The following is a 14,273-nucleotide window of genomic DNA, read 5'->3' as shown; positions in this document are numbered from 1 at the left end:
TAGGCAGTCCTTCATCAACAATCCCCAACTTATGTAGTCCAGCCCTACGAAGTGAGGAGCCTAGCGGTCAAAGTACTGTTGTCCGTTAACACTGTGCGGTCGTGCGTAAAGCGGGTTCTCTACAGGGGGCTGTAGCTGCTCAGAACGGGGCTTGAGGTGATAAAGAATACGTTCCTATTCCTAGAAGAGTGTCTACCCTTGCGGACAGAGCGACTTTTGGAATTTGGGAATAGCTGGGGAGCGCGCGGGCCATCCCAGCCAAGGTGTGTATCCTTTGAGAGCCTCTCGTGTGTAAAAATGAATGGATGTGCCAGGGGGCCACCCGTAAATTTGGAAAGTGCTCAAAGACCCACGACACAGTTCGGACCAAACTTTGGCAGTCTAGCCCACTTCGCCTGTAAGTGTTAACCCTGCAGTTTCAGGACACTCAGGCTCTCAGTGGCTGCGGTATGGCACGATCGTCCGTGGCGGGATGTTTGCTTTTTTCAGCCCTCAAAGGAAGGATAGTTTCGGTGCAGCACGTCTCAGGACACGGTAGGTAAGAACTGCAGGCACTTGCAGCGATGGTCACGACAGCTGGGCGACACAGGGACTGCAAATGCTTGCAGCGTGACTCACTCTCATAAATCGCGACCCAGAGGAGCTAGTACAATGTGTTTTGGTGGGAGAGGGCCCAGGACCACAAGCTAGCAATTCCCCAAGTCTTGAGTCTCAACTCTGGACCACAGCATTCCTGTGCGACACCCTGGGTTTGAGCTGGACCGTTCACTACATGGCCCGGGAACACTTCCGGGGAGGCTCTTTGCAAGGGTAAGTAGGAGAAGCCGAGAGTAGTTCCCACTACTCCAAAGGGGCGAAGCGCCCTTGCAGGCCTTCTCGGTTCGATGAAGAAACAGGGGTCTGGCGGGACAACAGCGGGGTCTGGGTGCCAAACCTTCCTAGCATGTCACCGGCGGTTACTTGGCTCCTTATGACGTTTGCTGTGAACCTCAGTAGATAAACCTGGAATGGATGCAGAGCCCCCTCTCATCCAAGATTCGGCTCCCACTCAAATTTCAGATAGCCAATGCAAGATCTGCTCTCTTGCATGCACGCCAGGCGTGGGCCAATTGTGGCCCACATTGGTTCCAGTCATTCATAGCTACCAGACATACTGGCACCAGTAGTGTGGTTTGGGACCAGACAGTCCCAACCCTCTTCCTGGGCACTAGCACATGTGACATGCAGGAACCCGCAAAAGATGTGGTTTTCGCGGCAGGCTGCATGCCCAACTAAGGAATACCCGGGTCTCTCAACCTGGGGGAATGCAAAGGGACAAAATGGCCAAAGGACAGAACAAAAGACTTCGTGGCATGGCCGTTTTCGGAACTGGCCAGTCTTGGGCCAAACGCGGTATGATCAATCAAAACGAAGTATAAATACTTTAAAAGTAAACTGCTGCCACCAGTTCGTCCTAGGCATGCTTGTACAAACACCCAAAAATCCTTAGCGGGTGGCTAGGGCCATAAAACAAAAGGACCCCTTTGCACAGTACAGTAAGGTATATGGCACATAGATAAAAAGTTACCAAGAAATGGCAACATAGTCGAAGACTAAGGGAAACGTTTCCCCTTTGCTGCTACCTGAAGGACGTGCCAGTTTTCCCATAACAAATGTGCGAAAGCCGAGAGGAGTGCAGCTGAAGGCTGTGCTCCACTGGAAAAAGTCAGGTTTGGTAAGCCAAACAAAAACAAAACGTTTGCAGGATTCCCAAATGGAGGGAAAATTGCACCTAAAGGAAATCTTTCCTAACACCTAGGCGGGGTGAAAGTCAAAGAAGGGGTAATTGGTACAATACCCTTTGACGGGTCGAGAGTGTACGGACTCCAATACTGGGTAGAAGAAACAAAACACCAAGAAGGGGTGAAATGAGTAATACCCCAAGGTGGGGACAGAGACATTTGACTCCAAGGTCGCTTGAGAGAAACCATACTCCAGGGCGCAGTGATCACTGCTCACTTGCAAGAGTCAGACTGTACGACCAGAAAATGATGGAGACTAAAAAGGCATTCTTACTTGAATGTTGAACTGTAAACGGGCAAGGGGGCTGGAAAAATGGAGAGACATTTGGGTCGGGTTCAGACACCAGCCACTGTTTCAGACCTTGAGAAGGAAACCCTTTAAGCACTTGTTAGTCCTTTTTATTGGTAGGGTCAGAATTTGGGTTCGGCTTTGGGACTGACAACTGCGTTAGGTTGTAATGGCTTGGCAGGCGAAGAACGATGGTCTGGAAGGTTGCCCAGAGCAATGCTAGAGGTTAGGATTAATTCCAGACCGTCCAGCCATGACCTCTTTTGCTTTATGTAAGTCTCCCCCAGTGGTACTGGTATGCCCAGACATGAGTCCCGTGCCTGCTGGGCCTAAAGAACCAATCTGCTCCTCACTGATAAGGACCAACAAGGCCAAAACATGTTTGAGAATGCTTGTGGCCACTTGCAGAAGGGATGTGACCAAGCAGTTCTGACTGGACTGCCCCTTTAGGAGTGCCACCAAGCCTGATTTGCATGCAGTCTTTTCCCTTTTGTAATGGTTTGGCAGGTGAAGAACGATGGTCTGGAGGGTTGCCCAGTGCAATGCCAGAGGATAGGAGTCATTCCAAACCTTCTAGCCATGACCTTTTATGTTTTGTTGCATGACTCACTGACTAGCACCACTTATTTATTTTTAGTTAGGGCCAAGATCCATGTTGGAGATGGGGGAAGAATAGGCCTTCTTGTTTAATAAAATACATTCTTTTTGCCGTGGCCTCTTTGCACCACCTGAGTCTGACTTCCTACAATGTTTATTCCAAAGTGAATAAACCTCCATCATAGGAATCAATACAGCAGTGTAAAATCACAAGTGGCATGTGCTTCTGGTTATAGGAAAGCAACCACAAGCTGTCAAAATATTTAGAAATAACTTTGGTAGGTAAAGGTCACCACTCTCCAATATAATCTCTGGTTAGTTAAATTGGCTTCTGGTGAAGAAAAGGAAGGTTGCACGACAGAAAGGTCGTTTTTAAAGTTACCTAGGGTGTTGCTGGGTCAGAAGGAAAGGTGATCTGATGCGTGGGTACAGTGCAGCTGCACACTAGCCTATGATGTGGTGCAGACAGTGGAAAACTGCAGCACATCTGCTTGACCTGGGGTTCCCTACAGTCCCAAGCACATTTGATGTGATATGTATTCTCTTTTAACGGTAGCTCACAGATTGTACCGGTTAGTCATCCTTAATCGTCCTGTGCGTCTGCCTCTTTGAGAATCGCCAATATGTGCAAGATGAGATGCCTTTGAGGTGTCCAACCCAGCTATTCCCATCAGATCAGGGAGGAAGTTCCAGTGGTTAGATGATGTGATAAATCATGCGATTCAGTCAATTCTCACCGGGGGGGGGGGCTTTCCCTGTGAAGTGAGTCTGCTACGTGATACCCTCTCACTCAGAGAGATCCCCCCGCCCCTTATCGCTTTGGGGACAAGGACTCCAATTTCTAAAGAAAAAACCCTAGGTTACTCACCCACAACCCACCACTAACGGCTCCTACCCATAGAAGATATGAAGAACAAGCTAATGTTTGTCATTGGGTTGTAGAAACATTAAGTCAACATGAGAAGGAATATTTGTGCAATACTAAGAAGAAAAAGATTGTGCGAGTAATACAGAGTACTCTTGTCAACAGAGAAATATGACTTTGAATCTCTGCCAGGGAAGACCCAGCAATGCGTCATAAATGATGGAGGAGTAGTCCTGTTAGACAGAGAAGCCTAGGAGTTTAGAATCAGCTGTGCTGAGGGAGACCGGGACACACAGCTTTCAAGCATGGACGAAAGCTAGCATGTAAAGGCTACGCGAGAGAGGCTTGAAGCAAGAGAAGCTGAGGGAATTATACCTCAGAAGCGTTACTGAGTCCTAGGTGGTGGCTGAGGAAAGAAGTCACCCACGCCAGAGCCTGACCGGTGATACCCAGGTTATGACGGAGACGGTTGAGCAGGATGGCATGGTTGACAGTGTCAAAGGCAGAAGAGAGATCAAGCAGGATGAGGAAGCAAGGGGTGTTAGAGTCAAGATTGGAGAGCAGGTCTTCACGTATGTTCAGGAGAGCAGTTTCCGTGCTTCTGACAGTTCTGGAGCCAGACTGATGGTCATGGAGACAACCAACAGATTCAGTGTGGAGATTAAGCTGGGAGATGGCCAGTTTCTCCAGGAGCTTGCCCAGGAAGGGAGTGATGGAGATTGGGAGATAGTTGGCTGGGCAGGAGGGGTCGGCAGTGGGTTTCTTAAGTAGAGGGTGCACAAGGGAGTGCTTCAGGGGGGGTGGGAAGATTCCAGTGGCGAAGGAGTGATTGCAGAAATCAGCCAGAGCAGGAGCCAGGGAGTCGATGTGGTCCTTGATAGTTTTAGAGGAACAGGGGTGAACCTGTTTCGATGAGACTTTCAAAGATCGGACTTGTCTAGAAACCTTGTCTGCGGAGAACAGGGGAAAGGCAGAGAAGGAGGGAGGAGAGGTGGCTGCAGAATGGCCAGAGGAAGAGCAGGGAGTGGGGGCTGAGGGAGGGGATAGGAGGAGAGAGAGGACGGGATGTCCTGAGTTTTAGAGATGAAGTGAGACGCCAGTGCCGTACAGAGGACCTGGGAGGGGACAGGAGAGGTAGAGACTGCGGCAGGATTGGCCAGTTCCTTGCAGATTTTAAAGAGTTCAGCCGAATTGTTAGATGCCGCAGAGATGCAGGCTTGGATATGCGCTCTCTTCTTGGTTAGTATATGCTACAGAGGAGCTGAGAGAAGCACATTGGAGCCAACCAGCTCAAGTGTTGACCAGAGGAAGCCTGTGGGAAGAAGATTACTTGTGGCAACCCCAGAAGCCAGTTCACTGGTGAGAGACGAAAGAAACAAGGGGAACAGAAACGTATCCCTTGACTTTTGGTTAGCCAAGAAAGACTTTACAGAAAATAAATATTAATTGGACAAAGGCAGAAACCAAAGGAAAGGGAAGCCAACGTCTTGGCGCTATTTGTGGACATAGTTGGAAGCCAAGAGAAAGGAAGCCCTCTCTTGGCAGTGTGAGAATCGGACAACCTCATGGGACAAGGATGTCCATCTTTTTGGTTGTTGTTTTGTTGCACCATTTTTGGAACTCTACTTTATCAACTGAAGAAGAACTTTGGCCTTTGATCTGATAAAGACGATTCACTTGCATCTTAGTTTGAGTAATTAGTGTTAGGGTTGGAAATAGGTTTTTGACACAACGGTGGACCTGTTTTGTTTGACATCCTGACAGACTCCTTAGACTGAGAGAAGCACATTGGAGCCAACCAGCTCAAGTGTTGACCAGAGGAAGCCTGTGGGAAGAAGATTACTTGTGGCAACCCCAGAAGCCAGTTCACTGGTGAGAGACGAAAGAAACAAGGGGAACAGAAACGTATCCCTTGACTTTTGGTTAGCCAAGAAAGACTTTACAAAAAATAAATATTAATTGGACAAAGGCAGAAACCAAAGGAAAGGGAAGCCAACGTCTTGGCGCTATTTGTGGACATAGTTGGAAGCCAAGAGAAAGGAAGCCCTCTCTTGGCAGTGTGAGAATCGGACAACCTCATGGGACAAGGATGTCCATCTTTTTGGTTGTTGTTTTGTTGCACCATTTTTGGAACTCTACTTTATCAACTGAAGAAGAACTTTGGCCTTTGATCTGATAAAGACGATTCACTTGCATCTTAGTTTGAGTAATTAGTGTTAGGGTTGGAAATAGGTTTTTGACACAACGGTGGACCTGTTTTGTTTGACATCCTGACAGACTCCTTAGACTATTATTTCGAGGCAGGGAAACCCCTCTCAGAATTAGATGGGAATTTACCCAACCCTCTTTTAATTGAATAAAAATCTATGGCAACAATCTGGCCACCCATGTGTTGATATCTTACTTCTACACACTTACAATGCACAAAAAGGACCACAGCGGACAATGCGCTGTGCCAAAATGGCCGATAACCAAAGGCTCATGCCAAAAGAGGGCACACCAGTGAGGGTGTGGGGACGAAAGGAAGGAATGATGGAAGAAAAGAAAGAAGGATGGAAGAAACAAGGGAGACTGAAAGAAAAAAAAGAAATAAAATGCAAGAAATTATTTTTATGCATCAAATATTACACAAGTGACATTAATGTGGAAAATAAGAAATCAAGAAGACACAAAGGACAAAATAAACATAATGTCAGAAAAACATTAAGATGTCTCTCTCTGTGCATTACACTGATAACAAAATCTGGCAACACTGGAAAGGGGTAATGCCTTTTTGTTCATGTGCCCAGAATCTTTGCTACCAAAAGAAAATCATGAATACAATATTACCACTTCAAAACCGTGCCCTGCTATAAATCCTCATGCAGCTAGATATTGTCAAAATGTTTTCACCAACTTTGTGTTGTGTTCAGTGAAAGGCTCACAATGATCACACCAGACATGAGAACCAAATAGCGAACCAGTCACCCCTTCAGCAAGGAGTAAAAAAAAAAATGGGCATCTGCTGGATCGGTAAAAAAGTTAGTCTTGTTATTATGGACAACTCATAACTTAGAAGGATACAACATAGCGCACTGCAGTCCGCACTCTCTCATTTGAAGCTTTACAGCGGCGAAGGAAAGGCAGGCCTTTTGGATCGAGGGTGTAAAGTCTGGGTAAAAGGAGTTTCTGGCTTCCTGGTAGCATATTTCACCTACTTCAAGGTCACGCCGCAGGACAGGGTCCCTATCCCTATAGTTCAACAGTCAGGCAATCAGGCTGAGGATTCTGCCCAGGCTTGGGAGCAGGACCAGATATTTGGTGTGCTGTTTCAACCAGAATCATTGCAGACAGCAGGGGGTCCCACAGCACCTTCTTGATGAAGTCCTCCAAGAACAGTTCCATGTTTTGTGGCTGGATTCAGGTATGGCAATGGCCCGTATAGTGTTCCTCCTGGATCTGGCGCCTAGGTTGTAATTTTTCACACAAATCCCCTTCACCTCCTGGTGTAGGGAACTGGTATCCTCCAAAACCCCAACTCTGTGCTCAACCTCCGAAATCCAACTACTCTCCTTCACAATTCGCTGCTGCATCCCATCAACCTTGAAGACTTAGGTTATACAGCTTGCCATTAACTGACTCAAACCCAGACTTAACTTGGGCCAGGATGATGCACAATTCGGAGTGAGCACTCGGGTGACCGCTCCCAGTAATACCTGCCTCAGTGGTCAACTCGTCCGACATCTAATCCCCCATCAACAATCCTCCAGGAGCAAGGGTCCTATATTTAGGAGTAACCAGTAGTTCTTTGTGCCTTCACTGTTGTTTGTTCCCTTTGGCCATGTGTGCAGCCCAATACCCCAGTGGGCCAGCTATCTTCAACAGGAAGAATGTTAGACACCAGCACCCCCCGTGGGGTCAGTCGCCATCTCCTTCTACATCAGCAGGGTCCCACAGCACATCATTCAGAGCATCAAACCCACCTCGCCAAAGTAGGAGAGTCAAGATCCATAGGCGCTGGGTGTTGTATGCAGAACACGTCAGACTCGACGATCCCCTGAAATGCCACCCGAGCCTCCAACAAAGCATTCCTAGCTGCGGCTAGATGTCCACACAGTTGCTCCCAAATCCAAGCAGACTCGATATGTGCCCATCCCCAATAGGCTACACTGTAAGGGTTGAGCACACCCCAATTTCTCAGGGAACTCAGCTATGGCTACCATCACAACAGTGGAATCCACACTTCAGCATGGAGCCCCCCTGCGTCGACATCATCCCGCGCCACTGATCGCAACGAGCCGTAAAAAAAATGGCTCCGACCCTCTAATTTCGCCACCTCTGTAAGTCCCAAAATTATAAACCTATGATTGCAAAATAAGATCACAAGAGACACGGAGATGGATAGTAAACGGAACACCGTTTATTATGCATGGCAGGGAAGTCAGCTGCTCACTAACAAGCCAAGACCCCTTCTACTTAAAAGAAATCCACTCTTTATACATAGGGGCAGTGACGTACATTACATGCATAGAAACATTTCAGAGAAACATCATTGCTTCTGGTTACGTACATATTTCGTTATAGCATGTACTGTGCTGAGAACATAAATCATGTAGTTCTGAAATATTCTGAGCAAACAAGGCCTATTGTGCGAGCATTTTTCTCCAATTCTGAATGTCCCATCTCCCAAACAAAAACATTCGTAGTCATGTTATCTCTCTTGCTCTGCAGCCAAGGCTGTTTTCTGTGCTGAGAATAGCTGACAGTCTGCCAACAGACAACACCTACATTCCCAAAGCCTCCGCGTAGTCATTCAGCAGAGACGGCAGCAACTTTCAGCACTGTACGCATTCAAGCATAGAAATGGTGCATCTTAATTGGAGCATACAACAAGTCACCTGAACGGGACTTTTTTCAGAATATCATTGCCGTTTGAAAACTTAACTTTGTCATGTGAAATTTCACTCTGAATGGCAGACTAATCTGACTCTCAAAATCTACCTAATTAAACCACACCAAACCCTGCAGCTATATGAACACTACTCTAAACCTGTTTGGTGACATACCAGTTATCAGTTTGATATGTTTACGCCCTGAAGACGGCCCAGAATAGGGTTGAAACACGTGTCGGCGTGGCGCTTTTGTTTGGAACAATAAATAACTACTGATGCAAAGCATATAATTACTAATTCGAAGTACTCTCAAGTCTGGATTTTTTGCCAGTTTTTACTTGCCTGGAAATTTACCAAATTTACATATGTGCTTAAAACTGCCTTTACCAGTATCAGCTAAATACTGGTTAGTAGCGCAGATAGTGAGGTGTTTCCTTAATGTACTATCTAGTCTGCCAACAGAGTCTGCCAAAAGATACTCCTCTAATAACATCTCTTTGCTGTTCAGCTGTGTTATAGCATTTCGCATTGGCACATGAACACATTTAGCGCTTAGAAACTAGAATATGTGCTATACAAAATAACCAGTATAATACATTATATCTTTATGCATGGCTCTCAGCAAATCTTGATCCATGATTGGTCAGAACAAACCATACTGCTAAACAGAGTTTACATTAATTAATGGATTAGCTTATGCAAACCAAAAAATGCAGATTCACACCTCCATCCACAGGGCTTCGGACGCTCACCACGCCAGGCTCACCAGTCACCACAGGTGGCAAACGGACCTCTGGTCAATGCCTGCAAGAGCAGAACACTGTGTCCACACACTGAGCTCAAATGTGTATCAGCCTGTTCCTGTTGTGTTCGCACGGTTAAATAGCCACTCTGTGGGCACGCAGGATAAAACACACTGCGCGGCCTAGCTTTTCCTCCCAACTCACACAACGCTTGGTCAGAAGTGGCCATCTTGGTTCTGCGCTCACTAGTGCCCACCACCTGGTATTGCTGTATTAAAACATACGCATCTATAAGTAATAATTTGCGGGGGGGGAATAATGATAAGATGAACCCAGTTCCCATGGGCTTGTGGGATGGCCCATAAACCACAAGACAACATTAACTAAACAGAAAAAAAGCTTTAGTTTTAAACAAAACAAATTAATGGTGAGCAGGGATATGAATGAACTCGGGTGTTATGGGCTTGTGGGATGGCTGCTTAACCACAACAGCAACATAATACTGCACTTAGCACATGGAAACCATCATTAAGTTCACGTTAACATTTATTTTTTTTAAAGTTCATCTTGCATGCGTCCAGTAGTGCCTGCGCCCTGTTAACTGCGTCCTACAGGGCACGCCGACATGCGACCTCCAGCCAAACGCCAGTGCCAAAACATCTGGCACCAGAACATCTGGCCCCAGAACAGCTGCGCCAAAACGCCCTGCTTTGTAGGGACGGCACAGTTTCAGAAATGCTGATGCAGGAGCTTCATCTCTAGACTCTGTGCAGTTAAAATAAACAGGGAAGTTCTTCCGCAACTTATTACATTATCTTCTGTACTACGGGCCTAGGAAAGCACGGGATACATTTTGAACACCCCACCCTGTGAGGCCTCTCAGGAGACACATTTCGCAGAGTAGTCTTTTAAGGAGAATATATTAGTGGAAAAGGTGTGTGTGAACCATTCAGGGAAAACAACACGATTAGGGGGGTTCATGCCCAAGCCTTGCCAAAGCCACAGTTGAGTATTTGTACTTCAACTCCAATGCATCTTAGTTTTGCCATGCAGCAGCCTCTGATATTACATTACTGGCACCCTTATGCAATTCTGCCAATCCACCTTCATCATAATGATCATAATGTTCAGCAACCACTGCATCTCCAGTACCTACATCCATACAGAGCTCTATCAATGCATTGGATTCCTCACCATGACATTCTAGTGCTCATATCCAACCAGAGCATTGCTATTGCACCTCTCGTCTGTCCTATAACTTAGCCTTCTGTACAATTAGATGGAACTTCGCATTTTCCTTGCTCTCCCCATTACTTGTACTGCTACATGATCTACTCTTGTGCATGTGACTTGTTACTTTGTACTAATCTATGACCAATGTTGTTTTTGCAATATCCCACAGGTGCATGTTCGTTTGGATGACAGCCATCTGTGGAAAAAACCTAAAGGGGATGTTTGGAGTGCACCAGTCAAGAAGAAGGAAGGTGCGTTTACAGGCCCTCCATTATGTTCCTGGAGTGGAGCCAAGAGGCCATGAGGCAGAATAAACACAAAACTGTGTCGAGGGCATGGGACTGCTGGGTGCTTTCTAATGTCTAAGGTGCTCGATTCTGAGTGTGCGCTGGGGAAGGTGGGTTCCTTGAGGATAGGTGCCCCCTTCTGCCACCAAAAATTAGGTGGAAAGTGAACATTCTACATCTGCCACCTAGTGTTGCAAACTGATCGGAGGAGATTGAGTGGAACTTATATCCAAGTTCTGTTCCACCTGTGAAAGGTGTGACTTTACTTCCCCCACATAGAGAGTGGGGTGGCAGTAAGGCAATTAGACAGCTGTAATATGCAGCAGACCGCTCAAACAGGAGAAGGAGCCACGTGATATATTACACAAGGTCTTAAACCTGAGGAAACAATGCACAGACCTGTATGTGTTGGTGTCAGAGGAGAGTGGAATGATTAATTGGATTCTTGAGGATTTCTTGATTGTACCATGATATACATAGATTTGGTGGCAGGGTGTACACTTTCCATCCACAGTAAGTGGGAACTCCCTCATGGACCCGAAAAGCAAAGGCAATTTGGGCAGACATTGATGCGAAGCCAAGAAGAAAGTGCATAGTTCCTGCCTCCAGTCGCTAAGTTTGTTTGGTGTGGCCCATGCTTTAAGGCATGGGGATGTTTTTGTTTTCTGCATGAGAGTGGGTTGACGTTCTCAGTACAAGTGGAAGCGAAAATATGCTACGGGATGGCTATTCCCCATCTCCTCCTTACAGTTCTTTGTCACCATTGTGTCTTACAGGAAAGATCCTGAGTTACTGGTGCTTCAGCCCCGGCTTCAGCATGAATGACCTGGTGCGTCAAGGGGTGCGCTCCATCATTCTCACAAGCGGCACCCTCTCACCTCTCGCCTCCTTCACCATGGAGATGCAAATGTAAGTCAGTTACTCGCAAAGATTTGCAACCGGGCTGGGGAAAGGGAAACTGGGAAAGAAGTCTGTACTTCCAGGCAGAGGAGAGAGTCAAGGTCTCAGTGCTGTGTGCTAGTACTTCAATTTATTTATCTGAAAATGTCATACATGTTTTATGAACATCCAAGGATTAGGTTGTAGCTGTTCTTTTGATGACACAAAGCTCATTGTCTGTTCCTATTTGTTCTTTAAACACTGAACAGGGTTTCCCATTTCTCTTTATCTTCCAGCCCTTTCCCCATCTCTCTGGAGAACCCTCACGTCATTGATAAGCACCAAATCCTGGTTGGAATCATTCCCCGCGGCCCAGACGGCATCCAGCTCAGCTCTGCCTTTGACAAACGGTAATTGTGCTTTACCTCCTCTTGTTTATGGGATCGTGTTTAGAAGTGGTTTGTATGGGGATGGCTGGACACAGTCATGGGAAGATACCAGTCCAGGATTTCTTGAAGAAATTAAGTTATTTTTTTAGGGGAATTCATATTTCTTACTATATTTGGAAACCACACTGCAGCTCATATAACTAAACGTCTAAAAACCTGTTTTGTTAAAAATCCACGTGCACTTTAGAACGTTTAGCATTTGTGAGCAAATATGATGGTTTGTGCTACAAAGTAACAAATCGCATTACACCAGAAATATGGTTCAATCCTATATTAACCACATCAAGGGAGGTGTGAGACAGGGTCGAGTCTTGTCAGCGATAGATGTTTTTCTTGCCTCGAGTAGGAATGTAATGATATAACGGTATACCGTTAAAGATACCGTGAACCACTCAATTGAACAATAATAACCGTCACATTGTTCATACCGTTTATACCGTTAAGTGTGCTTTCCAATCTGGATTTGGAAAGGCTGCAGTAAGCAAGTACTGCGCAGTCTTGGTCTTGCACCGTTGGATGTGCCATCTGCCAAGTAGTTTCAGTTGAAGCAGTTTTTAATGCCATTCCATAAACCACAGGTGCCTGACATAAAATCAATATGTTAGCAATAGGAAGAATAAATACAGAGCTAAGAAGGAAAAGGGTTTACTTTGGGTTGGCAGCTTTGGGATTTATTTATTTATAATGGCTAATGTTTGCTAAACATATGACAATAGGGGATTTCCCTGGTTCTATCATTGAATTTACATATAATAAGTCACACTGAGAAATTCACTCATCTCTGTGGGTATTCCCTGCTGCCATACCAAAGGGTAACATGTCTGTGATTACTGAACACCTTTTGGCCTGCAAGTAAACTAAAGGCTGTAACGTAAAGAGAGAGTGTGCGCGTGTGTGTGTGTGTGTGTGTGTGTGTATGCGCAATATACTACCATCAGCCTCCATTGATCTGTGGCATGCAGGTTATAAAGATGGCAACATGTTCATCTTCACCAGTAGCCAGTGGGGGAGCTAAAAGCCTAAATGACCACTTAAGAAAAGCTTTTCAGTTTGCTTTGCCAGTCGCAGCAGGCCCCCACCCCCCCCTCCTCCTCTCCATACATGTGTTTGGTGGAAGCAAGAGGTGGCATTTCAGTGGAAAGTATGTTGAAAAGCGCAATGCTGGCCCTGGGTGCCTGGTTTTGTTTGTGATGATAAATCTGACAATTTATAACCTTTTAGAAAATATTTGTTAAGATTGGTTAACTCCACCTGCTATACCGCGATAATCATGATATACCGTCATTTGGCAAGAAGGTTATCGTACCATCATAAAACTAATACAGTGACACCCCTAGCCTCGAGTCTAGGGTTCTAGCACCCACTTGCTTCTATCCCAGGAGTATATAGCACCAAGCTTGCTTCTTGACTGCTCAGTCTCAGAGCAAATTCCATTACCTACTCTGTTGCTAGGTGGGCCAAGTCTACTAGAGTTATATGGCACTCGTCTAGCAAGTTTTTGTTGCTAAGTTTAGGCAGTGTGTTAGGTGTACTTTTGTTAGCGGTGGTGAAATCTGTTTGCTTACCTTATATTTTGACTATGCTAGGAGTTGACATTTTTATTTTCATGATGAATGTCTGTTTGTTTGTTTTATTATTTATAATGCGCGAGCGTACCCAGGGGTATCAGGGCGCAGCGTTTACAAGAATTTGCAAAGCTTGGTTACAATAATATAAAATGTACATATTGACCGTTGGGTAAACAAGTGTTATATACATAGCAGCAATGAAGCAAACAGGCATTATATACATGTAAACAGGTAGGCACACGTCATTACAATGTGTGCGGGTAGCGCGTAGGGGAGAGACTTGGCACTTAGTTGTCTTGGTGGGCCTTCGTCTGCAGCCATGAAACTACCTTGGATCGGAAGTTCTGATAGGGCATGTCTACTCTGAGATTTGGAGGCAAGGAGTTCCACAGTCGGGCTGCTTTCACCGGGAAGCTGTTGCCCCCTATGGTGGCACGTTTGAAGTTAGGGACGGAGAGGCAGTCTTTATATGCGGTTCTGAGGGGTTTCAAGGAGGCCTGTCTATGGAATCTATTAATCAGGTAGGTCGGGGCAGCATTATTGAGAGATTTGTAAGTGAGTGATGCCGTTTTTAAGAGAATTTTGTCTCTGGTGGAGAGCCAGTTGTTCTGTTGGCTAAAACCTGTAATGTGCTCTCTTCTGGGGATGCCTAGAGCTGCTCTAAGGGCATTATTCTGGAGAGTGTGTAGCATGCTGATGGCGGCCTTGTAG

At 45.9% G+C, this 14,273-nt stretch overlaps 1 protein-coding gene across 7 annotated transcripts in view; it reads left to right on the top strand.

Moving 5' to 3' along the window:
* The window catches only part of RTEL1 (regulator of telomere elongation helicase 1), a 1,752,068-nt gene that overhangs the window by 921,381 nt on the left and 816,414 nt on the right, over positions 1 to 14,273 (top strand). For all 7 annotated transcript variants that reach the window (XM_069650890.1, XM_069650893.1, XM_069650896.1 and 4 more), the window contains 3 exons: positions 10,549 to 10,630; positions 11,443 to 11,575; positions 11,842 to 11,955. In XM_069650890.1, coding sequence (XP_069506991.1) covers positions 10,549 to 10,630; positions 11,443 to 11,575; positions 11,842 to 11,955 — 329 coding nt within the window. The remainder of the gene's footprint in view (positions 1 to 10,548; positions 10,631 to 11,442; positions 11,576 to 11,841; positions 11,956 to 14,273) is intronic.

This window comes from Ambystoma mexicanum, chromosome 3p, assembly GCF_040938575.1.
Source record: "Ambystoma mexicanum isolate Mex_15411 chromosome 3p, UKY_AmexF1_1, whole genome shotgun sequence".
In the NCBI taxonomy this organism is placed as follows: domain Eukaryota; kingdom Metazoa; phylum Chordata; class Amphibia; order Caudata; family Ambystomatidae; genus Ambystoma; species Ambystoma mexicanum.
Note: the sequence above shows the minus strand (reverse complement) of the source record. Positions and strands in the feature narration are given on the sequence as shown.